General features: G+C 37.4%; 1 protein-coding gene across 2 annotated transcripts; it reads left to right on the top strand.

The window, feature by feature from the left end:
* Positions 1-2,621: 2,621 nt before the first annotated feature.
* Positions 2,622-12,345, top strand: LOC139496315 (alpha-(1,3)-fucosyltransferase 7-like). 2 transcript variants are annotated; one of them, XM_071284817.1, is made up of 3 exons: positions 2,622-2,797; positions 5,730-6,897; positions 12,114-12,345. In XM_071284817.1, the coding sequence occupies exons 2-3, from the start codon at positions 5,731-5,733 to the stop codon at positions 12,189-12,191; spliced, it is 1,245 nt and encodes a 414-aa protein (XP_071140918.1). In that variant the 5' UTR covers positions 2,622-2,797; position 5,730; the 3' UTR covers positions 12,192-12,345. The 2 variants fall into 2 exon arrangements, with proteins under 2 accessions (XP_071140918.1, XP_071140919.1); XM_071284818.1 differs by lacking the exon at positions 2,622-2,797 and adding an exon at positions 3,313-3,576.
* Positions 12,346-12,383: the final 38 nt, after the last annotated feature.

Below are 12,383 nucleotides of genomic sequence, written 5' to 3'. Positions count from 1 at the left end.
GCATGTAATATTTGTTAGTGAACGCAATGCAAATTAAACAATATCTTATTACATCTAGCATCTCGTATAAAAATTCTTGAGATATATGATACTGGACGTATTGGAAAACAATTAACTATTGAAATATAAAGAAAATTTAGGCAAGTAAACATTTTCTTTAAACTAGTACACAATATAATATAGGGGCCAGCTGAGGATCACCTCCGGGTGTGGGATTTTCTCGCTGCGTTGAAGACCCATTTTTTGCCTTGGCCTGTTGTCTGCTCTTTGTTCGGGTTATTGACTCTTTGACATCCGTATTCCCCATTTCTATTCTCAATTTTATATCCTATAGACTTAGACCATACACATACTATTGGACCTCAATGTCAATACTATGAAGGGGCTACACCTCCGGGTCTTACAATGAGGGCTACACCTCCGGGTCTTACAATGAGGGGCTACATCTCCGGGTCTTACTATGAGGGGCTACAAATCCGGGTCTTACAATGAGGGGCTACACCTCCAGGTCTTACAATGAGGTGCTACACCTCCGGGTCTTACAATGAGGGGTTACACATCCGGGTCTTACTATGAGGGGCTACATCTCCGGGTCTTACAATGAGGGGCTACACCTCCTGATCTAGGTTGGATTTATACAGAATACAAAATAATGGGTAAACAAAAATAGGGAAAAAGGCAAGTAAAGAATAAAGAGAGCAACGAGGTGCTTTAATATAAGGAAAAGATACGCGAGAAGGGTTAGAGAGAGAGGGCAACGAGGTCCTAAGATATAAAAAAAGATACAAAGGGTTAGAGAAAAGAGGAAAATAAGCTTAAGATTAAAGAGTTCAGTATATCAGGTCTCATAATCAGACATAGATATAGGAAGATGTGGTGTGAGTGCCAATGAGACAACTCTCCATCCAAATAACAATTTAAAACTAGAGGCTCTAAAGAGCCTGTGTCGCTCACCTTGGTCTATGTAAATACTAAACAAAGGACACAGATGGATTCAAGACAAAATTGTGGTTTGGTGATGGTGATGTGTTTGTAGATCTTACTTTACTGAACATTCTTGCTGCTTACAATTATCTGTATCTATAATGAACTTGACCCAGTAGTTACAGTGGAAAATGTTAGTAAAATTTTACAAATTTTGTGAAAATTGTTAAAAAAAAATGACTATATAAAGGGCAATAACTCCTTAGGGGTCAATTGACCATTTTGGTCATGTTGACTTCTTTTTAGGTCTTACTTTGCTGTACATTATTGCTGTTTACAGTTTATCTCTATCTATAATAATATTCAAGATAATAACAAAAAACAGCAAAATTTCCTTAAAATTACAATTTCAGGGGCAGCAACCCAACAACAGGTTGTCCGATTCATCTGAAAATTTCAGGGCAGATAAATTTTGACCTGATGAACAATTTTCCCCATGTCAGATTTGCTCTAAATGCTTTGGTTTTTGAGTTATAAGGCAAAAACTGCATTTTACCCCTATGTTTTATTTTTAGCCATGGCGGCCATCTTGGTTGGTTGACCGGGTCACCAGACACATTTTTAAAACAAGATACCCCAATGATGATTGTGGCCAAGTTTGGTTTAATTTGGCCCAGTAGTTTCAGAGGAGAAGATTTTTCTAAAAGATGACTAAGATTTACGAAAAATGGTTAAAAATTGACTATAAAGGGCAATAACTCCTAAAGTGGTCAATTGACCATTTCGGTCATGTTGACTTATTTGTAAATCTTACTTTGCTGAACATTATTGCTGTTTACAGTTTATCTTTATCTATAATAATATTCAAGATAATAACCAAAAACAGCAAAATTTCCTTAAAATTACATATTCAGGGGCAGCAACCCAACAACGGATTGTTTGATTCATCTGAAAATTTCAGGGCAGATAAATTTTGCCCTGATGAACAATTTTCCCCATGTCAAATTTGCTCAAAATGCTTTGGTTTTTGAGTTATAAGCCAAAAACTGTATTTTACCCCTATGTTCTATTTTTAGCCATGGCGGCCATCTTGGTTGGTAGGCGGGGTCACGCCACACATTTTTTAAACTAGATACCCCAATGATGATTGTGGCCAAGTTTGGTTTAATTTGGCCCAGCAGTTTCAGAGGAGAAGATTTTTGTAAAAGTTAACGACGACGGACGACGGACGACGACGACGACGGACGCCGGACGCAAAGTGATGGGAAAAGCTCACTTGGCCCTTCGGGCCAGGTGAGCTAAAAAAGCAATCCATTATAGGTCAATGTACGGCCTTCAACACGGAGCCTTGGCTCACACCGAACAACAAGCTATAAAGGGCCCCAAAATTACTAGTGCAAAACCATTCAAACAGGAAAACCAACGGTCTAATCTATATAAAATGTTTTAATGGATCCAAACCTTCTCCCTTTTTCTAAAACAATAGCATAACATCATGTTATCGAGAAGAAAATAGCGTTCGAGTAAACAAACAGGTACCCCTCTACCCATTAATACAACAGAGGCATGGTATATTTCGTAATACGATATTGATTAATCATGATAATATCATTCTTTCATTTGTATTTTTAAAAAGAAATTCATCGATCTATAATTTTCACACAGTTTTATATCAAGTTTACGGTTTTAAATAAATGTTTCCCACCTATTTTATGTATACATAAGACGTTATCAGCGAGATAGAAATGTTTACTTTGATCATAGATGTATAAACCCATGCATCTATGCTTTGACCCGTGACGGAGAAAATCAATACTGATAAACTTGTAAATATGAGGAAATATCTGTAAAACAAAGATCTGATACTAGATAGGTAAGTACTTGTCTTATAAATACTGTAAATGCTATTTTGATCGGAGACATATAACACGGGGTAGGTGATATACAAGGGTTAAACGTCATATGGTTTGTATATTTTAGACAGTAATAAAAAAAAAGAGTATATCGGAACTCATAAATTCCTCAAATTTATAAATAAATATCTAAATTTACTAAGATAATTATTGAATCATATTGACCCATAAGTCAGAGCACCATGTTAACATAATAACCCATAAATAATATATAAGATCTTTTAAAATTTAAGTATAATTTAAAATTAGAATATGCTTGTAAAAATATGATTATTAACTGCTATCAAAATTGTGAGAATCATCATGTTTATGCATGATATATTTGCCACTAGACGTTAAGCAAACATCAGCCAAACCATTATTTGTAAGAAAACTGACCAAGCATATACCCTTAAACATGATTATTGATATTATTATGATAAACTATTTCTAATTTATAGGTGTGGCTATTTCTTTTTCTTCCTTTGTAGATTTATTTTTATCTAAAATTAGAAATTTATGACCATAACGGATAACCTTGACTTCTGTTATCTCTAAAGTGGATTTTAAACTTTATGGAGGACGATTTAAATTTCTCAAATCGATTTAAATTGAAATAGTGTAAATTATTAAATATGAAAATATTGCATATATCAGATTAGATACAAAACAAATTGAAAAAGTTGGATTTATAATATGAATGATAGTGCTTAGCTGTCAGATGAAACAAATGGAATATAGCTGTGAATTAATAAATCAGGTATGATAACTAATTGTTTATAAATCGCTATTGGTTTTGCATTGTTCATGTTCTATGAATGAAACAGAAACTGATAAAGAAACTATTATTGATTCACACCAATGAAATTGGATACGCTAAATATAATTGCTTTTTTTTTTTATAACATATGATTAAATCGATGAAAGATCCCGGTCATAAATTATTTAAAAACTACCATTCTGCTTTGAAAATAATAAAGTGCAGCACTTGGCGGATCCAGATTTTTTTTATAATAATGCGGAGTACCCATTGTCAGTTAAGGAGCGCTACAGTCAAGCTTCAGTGATTCCACATATAATCAAGCCAAATTTTTCCCACGAAAAGGGGGGGCCGTCTGGATCAACCCGTGTTTTAATGTAAATTGGATACACCCATTAAGCCTAACACACTCTATGTGTATCTTATACATACACCTACCAAGAAATATAGTTTACACTTGATATAAACCCATCAGCTTGATTTCTAGCTTTTCAAATAATTTCTACGTATTTAACTTAAGTAGAAGTGTTATCATTAATAAGACAGATTTTGACAATTAAACCGGAAAACGACATATACAAACTAACTAACTAACTAATTTTAATTTTATTCAGTATAAAATCCAGTACAAAAGGATCATCGCTGAAACACATGAACCGTGACATATAAAAACATATACAAGACAAAACAAAAATAAAACATAACGGACAACAATTGTGAAAAGCAATAGACAAAACTCCCACTTCAATATTATGTAATTATTCTCACTGATGAATGTCTAATTAAAATACATAAAAAGGAACAAGAGTGCACACGTTGAAATGTCTCGCCCTCTTTACTAATCATTGATATTATGTTGATAGTCCTTATTAGAAAGCTTTACTACAACTATTGCATAAACTTAACATGATCCAAGAAAATGAGGTCAATGTCATATAAACCAAACGAGAAATACATGTACACTTTACAATCATTTAATACACTAAATATAGTTGACCTTATAGTTTCTTAGAAACAGACTTAACAAAAAAAAAAACCTGAAACATTGACCAATGAGCCATGAAAATGGGGTACGAACCATGCAAGACAGACATGTACAGCTTACAATCCCTCCATACAACAAATATAGTTTAAGAAAAACAGACCAAAACACACAAACTTAACACTGAGCAGGCCCGAGACCAAAATTAATTCCTCTATCATTTCTTTATAACGTTTTGTCGCATTAAATTTTGTTTACCTATTCTTTTTGTCTATTTTTTTGTGTGTGTAATGTACAGTACAATTCCAAATATATATGCAATTTTTCTGTATATGCAATTTTCAGAAAAATTGCATGTTTACATCATACAAATTTGGCCAGTACACATCCATATCCCTATAGGCAAGTCAAGAGATGTTCCGAAAAGTGTAAATATTACATTTTTGCACCTGGCCTAACCACTCTTTCCTTATCAAAATCAGTTAAAATAAAACATCCAAAAGTTTATTTCAGCTCTCTTCTTTCATTTCCACCCCAGAAAAGCTAAGAAATGAATGAGAAAGGGAAAGAAAAAAAAATAAAGAAAAAATACACTATATTTAAAGGGAAATATATTCGTAAACAACGAAAAGCGGGTCTTGGGCCAGCAATGTACAGTGAAAATGAAGTCAAGGTAACATCAAAGCTGCGAGACTGACATGTACATCATAAAATATTTCCATACATCAAGTTTAGTAGACCTATTACATACAGTATAAGAAAAACAGATGAAAACACAAAAACTTAACTGCAACCACTGAAGCATAACTACTGTGAAAAGCAACATCTAGCATGTACTTTACTGTTTTTTTTTATTAACACTGTTTTGATAAAAGTAAGTTAAGAGGAAAATAATGTATACAAACTAAGTGAAAATCGACCATAGCCATATTTTATTCCGTTTCAAAAATAACTTTCCCTTTTCAATTCACTTTAATCTCGTTGGGTATATTAACTAAAAAAAAATTTAATATATAAATAGATATTTTTACAAGAGACTTCAAGTTTATGCTTCGGTTTTCATTAAAATAGTGTAAATGAAAATAAGAGAAATATGACAGAAAACACAATAAATAGTAAAAAAAAGCACAAATGAAAGTAGGTCACAGTGATGTCTTTTTTTCTGTTACAGAATGCCATGTCCTCTTTTAAAGAGAAGATACAAAACAAGGTGGAAGTATGTGTATTACATTATATTATCGTTTACCATGACAATTCTAGTGACAATGTACTATAGGGATAACGACAAATCCCTATGGCCTATTCCTCACCATGGACTAATATCCAACACATATCACCCGTATGTGAAAATATTTCCAGATCGACAGTTCGGACCCGATAAAAAAAATAAAGTTATACTGCTATGGACTAAGTACTTTGAAACGTACGAATGGCTTCATACAATACCATCACACACAAGACACTGTCCGAAGGAATGTATCATTACAAACAATAGAGAGGATTTATCACAAAGCGATGCAGTACTATTTCATTTTACAGACAAAGATTTGTTTATGAACGATTTACCCACTAAAAGATTTCTTTCACAGGTATGGGCTTTATTCATAAATGAACCTAATATCTTTGTGCAAGAGAGTTTCACACCATGGGCAAATATATTTAACTGGACTATTTCATACAGGAGACATTCTACTGTGTTTATGCCATACGGGATGTATGAACCGATTCCGAATGAACTGCATCCGAATGTCTCGCGCATTAATCCACCTATATACCCAGCACAATACAGAGACAAGATGGCTTACGCAGTTGTAAGCCGTTGTGCCGATGATGCCGAGCGGTACAGACTAATCAATGTAATAAGTCAGCACATCAATGTCGACTATTACGGTGAATGTGGGAATTTGAAATGTGAAATAAAACATAATTCATGTTTACCTCCAAACACTTTGAGACGATACAGATTTCGTCTGGCTTTTGAAGACAGTAATTGTCGAGACTACGTGACAGAGAAGTTCTGGGACACTCTTTCTAAAGGAATCATTCCCGTCGTCAATTGGAAAGCAGCTCAAAAAGATATACCTGTTCCTCCTAATTCATATATAAATGTTTATGATTTTCCAAATATAAAAAGTCTCGCCGAATATCTTACTAAAGTTAGTCGGAATAGCACGTTATTTCAGAGTTATTTTAAATGGAGAGACCATTTTCAGATTTATACTTCGTTTTGGAATAGTTTTTGTAAATTTTGCACTGCTCTCTACGACAAAAGTGTACCAGCTAAAGTATATACAGATCTAGAAGGATGGCTGAGGGATGATTACTGCCAACGATTTACAGTAAGTTGAAACCTGGTTTTGTATGTTCGTTCAAGTTAAAACTAGTATCCAAGCTGTAGTTTGTTATCTTCCCTATTAACGTCTATAAGTTTTTGGTTAGTTAACAATAAGTAAAAATAAATAATTTCGAACAGCTTCCGAGCAAGAACCGATGCCCATAGACGCAGCAATCAGCAGGACATCGGGAAAGATTGGAATGACGAAAGTCTTGCTTTGAAAGTTTGATTTCCAGTTGTCTCCTCTTTCATTGCCTTCAGTATGTATGGCTACTCCTCCGCACGACTACCAGTTGTCTCCTCTGTCATTGCCTTCAGTATGTATGGCTACTCCTCCGCACGACTACCAGTTGTCTCCTCTGTCATTGCCTTCAGTATGTATGGCTACTCTTCCGCATGACGACCAGTCGTCTCCTCTGTCATTGCCTTCAGTATGTATGGCTACTCCTCCGCACGACTTCCAGTTGTCTCCTCTATCATTGCCTTCAGTATGTATGGCTACTCCTCCACATGACTGCCAGTTGTCTCCTCTGTCATTGCCTTAAGTATGTATGGCTACTCCTCCACATGACTACCAGTTGTCTCCACTGTCATTGCCTTCAGTATGTATGGCTACTCCTCCGCATGACTACCAGTTGTCTCCTCTGTCATTGCCTTTAGTATCTATGGCTACTCCTCCGCATGACTACCAGTTGTCTTCTCTGTCATTGCCTTCAGTATGTATGGCTACTCCTCCGCATGACTACCAGTTGTCTCCTCTGTCATTGCCTTCAGTATGTATGACTACTCCTCCGCATGACGACCAGTTGTCTCCTCTGTCATTGCCTTCAGTATGTATGGCTACTCCTCTGCATGACGACCAGTTGTCTCCTCTGTCATTGCCTTCAGTATGAATGGCTACTTCTCCGCATGACAACCAGTTGTCTCCTCTGTCATTGCCTTCAGAATGTATGGCTACTCATCTGCATGACTACAAGTTGTCTCCTCTGTCATTGCCTTCAGTATGTATGGCTACTCTTCCGCATGACAACCAGTTGTCTCCTCTGTCATTGCCTTCAGTATGTATGACTACTCCTCTGCATGACGACCAGTTGTCTCCTCTGTCATTGCCTTCAGTATGTATGGCTACTCCTCCGCATGACTACCAGTTGTCTCCTCTGTCATTGCCTTCAGTATGTATGGCTACTCATCTGCATGACTACAAGTTGTCTCCTCTGTCATTGCCTTCAGTATGTATGGCTACTCCTCCGCATGACTACCAGTTGTCTCCTCTGTCATTGCCTTCAATATGTATGGCTACTCATCTGCATGACTACCAGTTGTCTCCTCTGTCATTGCCTTCAGTATGTATGACTACTCCTCCGCATGACTACCAGTTGTCTCCTCTGTCATTGCCTTCAGTATGTATGGCTACTCCTCCGCATGACTACAAGTTGTCTCCTCTGTCATTGCCTTCAGTATGTATGGCTACTCCTCCGCATGACTACCAGTTGTCTCCTCTGTCATTGTCTTCAGTATGTATGGCTACTCCTCCGCATGACTACCAGTCGTCTCCTCTGTCATTGCCTTCAGTATCTATGGTTACTCATCTGCATGACTACCAGTTGTCTCCTCTGTCAATGCCTTCAGTATGTATGGCTACTCCTCCGCATGACTACCAGTTGTTTCCTCTGTCATTGCCTTCAGTATGCATGGCTACTCATCTGCATGACTACCAGTTGTCTCCTCTGTCATTGCCTTCAGTATGTATGACTACTCCTTCGCATGACTACCAGTTGTCTCCTCTGTCATTGCCTTCAGTATATATGGCCACTCCTCCGCATGACTACCAGTTGTCTCCTCTGTCATTGCCTTCAGTATGTATGGCTACTCCTGCGCATGACTACCAGTTGTCTCCTCTGTCATTGCCTTCAGTATGTATGGCTACTCCTCCGCATGACTACCAGTTGTCTCCTCTGACATTACCTTCAGTATGTATGGCTACTCCTCCGCATGACTACCAGTTGTCTCCTTTGTCATTGCCTTCAGTATGTATGGCTTCTCCTCCGCATGACTACCAGTTGTCTCCTCTGTCATTGCCTTCAGTATGTATGGCTACTTCTCCGCATGACTACCAGTTGTCTCCTCTGTCATTGCCTTTAGTATCTATGGCTACTCCTCCGCATGACTACCAGTTGTCTCCTCTGTCATTGCCTTCAGTATGTATGGCTACTCCTCCGCATGACGACCAGTTGTCTCCACTGTCATTGCCTTCAGTATGTATGGCTACTCCTCCGCATGACTACCAGTTGTCTCCTCTGTCATTGCCTTCAGTATGTATGGCTACTCCTCCGCATGACTACCAGTTGTCTCCTCTGTCATTGCCTTCAGTATGTATGGCTACTCTCCGCATGACGACCAGTTGTCTCCTCTGTCATTGCCTTCAGTATGTATGGCTACTCCTCTGCATGACGGCCAGTTGTCTCCTCTGTCATTGCCTTCAGTATGAATGGCTACTTCTCCGCATGACTACCAGTTGTCTCATCTGTCATTGCCTTCAGTATGTATGGCTACTCATCTGCATGACTACCAGTTGTCTCCTCTGTCAATGCCTTCAGTATGTATGGCTACTCCTCCGCATGACTACCAGTTGTTTCCTCTGTCATTGCCTTCAGTATGCATGGCTACTCATCTGCATGACTACCAGTTGTCTCCTCTGTCATTGCCTTCAGTATGTATGACTACTCCTCCGCATGACTACCAGTTGTCTCCTCTGTCATTGCCTTCAGTATATATGGCCACTCCTCCGCATGACTACCAGTTGTCTCCTCTGTCATTGCCTTCAGTATGTATAGCTACTCCTCCGCATGACTACCAGTTGTCTCCTCTGTCATTGCCTTCAGTATGTATGGCTACTCCTGCGCATGACTACCAGTTGTCTCCTCTGTCATTGCCTTCAGTATGTATGGCTACTCCTCCGCATGACTACCAGTTGTCTCCTCTGTCATTGCCTTCAGTATGTATGGCTACTCCTCCGCATGACTACCAGTTGTCTCCTTTGTCATTGCCTTCAGTATGTATGGCTTCTCCTCCGCATGACTACCAGTTGTCTCCTCTGTCATTGCCTTCAGTATGTATGGCTACTCCTCCGCATGACTACCAGTTGTCTCCTCTGTCATTGCCTTTAGTATCTATGGCTACTCCTCCGCATGACTACCAGTTGTCTCCTCTGTCAATGCCTTCAGTATGTATGGCTACTCCTTCGCATGACGACCAGTTGTCTCCTCTGTCATTGCCTTCAGTATCTATGGCTACTCCTCCGCATGACTACCAGTTGTCTCCTCTGTCATTGCCTTCAGTATGTATGGCTATTCCTCTGCATGACTACCAATTGTCTCCTCTGTCATTGCCTTCAGTATGTATGGCTACTCATTTGCATGACTACCAGTTGTCTCCTCTGTCATTGCCTTCAGTATCTATGGCTACTCATCTGCATGACTACCAGTTGTCTCCTCTGTCATTGCCTTCAGTATGTATGGCTACTCCTCCGCATGAATACCAGTTGTCTCCTCTGTCATTGCCTTCAGTATGTATGGCTACTCCTCCGCATGACTACCAGTTGTCTCCTCTGTCATTGCCTTCAGTATGTATGGCTACTCCCCCGGACGACTTCCCGAGTGACTGATGCCTACTCCTGCGCACGACTAACCGAGGCTCGTTCTTGATGCCTCGGCCCATAACAATTGTCAATTGCTGACGGTGATAGTAAAAAAGTAAATCAGTAAAATCCAAATGAGGAAACGAGGACGGCTGTAGTAGCCAGATTTAACAATACAAAATCTCATTTAAAATAAAGTACAAACATTAAATTTATGTTTAAAGTTTGTGTTTGACCAAGCTTCAATCATTTCACACATTTTGAGCAAAAAAAAAAAAAAAAAAAAAACAATTGGAAGGGGAACAATATTTTTTTTTATTGTTAAAAATTATGTACAAAGCCAGTTAGATTTTATAACATCTTTTCGTAAACTTGTGTTACACACATACCCAACCCTTCGAAATTGCACGTGTTCTTAATTTTTTTCTTTCTGCTTGTTTATTTTTTTGAATACGCTGCATAACACACTGAAGGTTGAACAAACAAAGCATCAGCAAAAAGGAAATAAGGAGACATGATCAGATCAGAAAAATACAAAAACATACGATGAACAACACTATACTGAAACTAGAGATAAACGTAAACATGGACCCCGAATACAAAACACACGATGGACAACACTATACTGAAACTAGAGATAAAAGTAAACATGGACCCCGAATACAAAACACACGATGGACAACACTATACTGAAACTAGAGATAAAAGTAAACATGGACCCCGAATACAAAACACACAATGGACAACACTATACTGAAACTAGAGATAAAAGTAAACTTGGACCCCGAATAAAAAACACACGATGGACAACACTATACTGAAACTAGAGATAAGAGTAAACATGGACCCCGAATACAAAAACACACGATGGACAACACTATACTGAAACTAGAGATAAAAGTAAACTTGGACCCCGAATAAAAAACACACGATGGACAACACTATACTGAAACTAGAGATAATAGTAAACATGGACCCCGAATAAAAAACACACGATGGACAACACTATACTGAAACTAGAGATAAGAGTAAACATGGACCCCGAATAAAAAACACACGATGGACAACACTATACTGAAACTAGAGATAAGAGTAAACATGGACCCCGAATAAAAAACACACGATGGACAACACTATACTGAAACTAGAGATAAAAGTGAATCATGGACCCCGAATAAAATTGTACAAACAATCTCAGATTTCCTTAAGAAACAACATTGTCACGTGTTTAAAGTTGAAACATTTCCATAGTTTGTCACTTCTCTCTAAAAGTGTGAATATTATAAAACTTACATATAATCATTTTTTTCTTGTTAATCATAACATATTTTATGATTATATTTTTTTCTTCTCGCACACAATTCCTAATATCATGTATATTCTTCAAGGTAACAAAATGTGCATATCTTCAATGTACATTAAAAATGCCCGATGACCCATACGTTTGATTATAAATTTGAAAATAAATTGCACGAAATAAACTGGTTTTTTTTTAAACAATAGGCAGCCTGAACAAATGTTTCGTTTGATAATTTGACTAATTGATTAACCATATTCAATGTTTTTTTCTGGTTTTTTTTCAGTTCCAGAATCAAATACGACGATTAATCAAGAGATTTTTGTTTGACGGCAATCTTGTTGATTTGCGAATATTTAATTAATCAAATATTCTTCGGATGGATGGATTGGTAAATTTAAATATCATGCAAATTGCTATAACACAAAATGTATTCTTTGTTCTACAACTCAATCATACTACATCATTGTTGAATACTATTACATGTAAAAACGTCAAATAAATTATTTGTTATACAACTGAAGCATATTACAAATTTATTGAAGGATACTGCCAT

Source organism: Mytilus edulis, chromosome 11, assembly GCF_963676685.1.
Source record: "Mytilus edulis chromosome 11, xbMytEdul2.2, whole genome shotgun sequence".
In the NCBI taxonomy this organism is placed as follows: Eukaryota; Metazoa; Mollusca; class Bivalvia; order Mytilida; family Mytilidae; genus Mytilus; species Mytilus edulis.
This window is presented reverse-complemented; position numbering and strand designations above follow the sequence as displayed.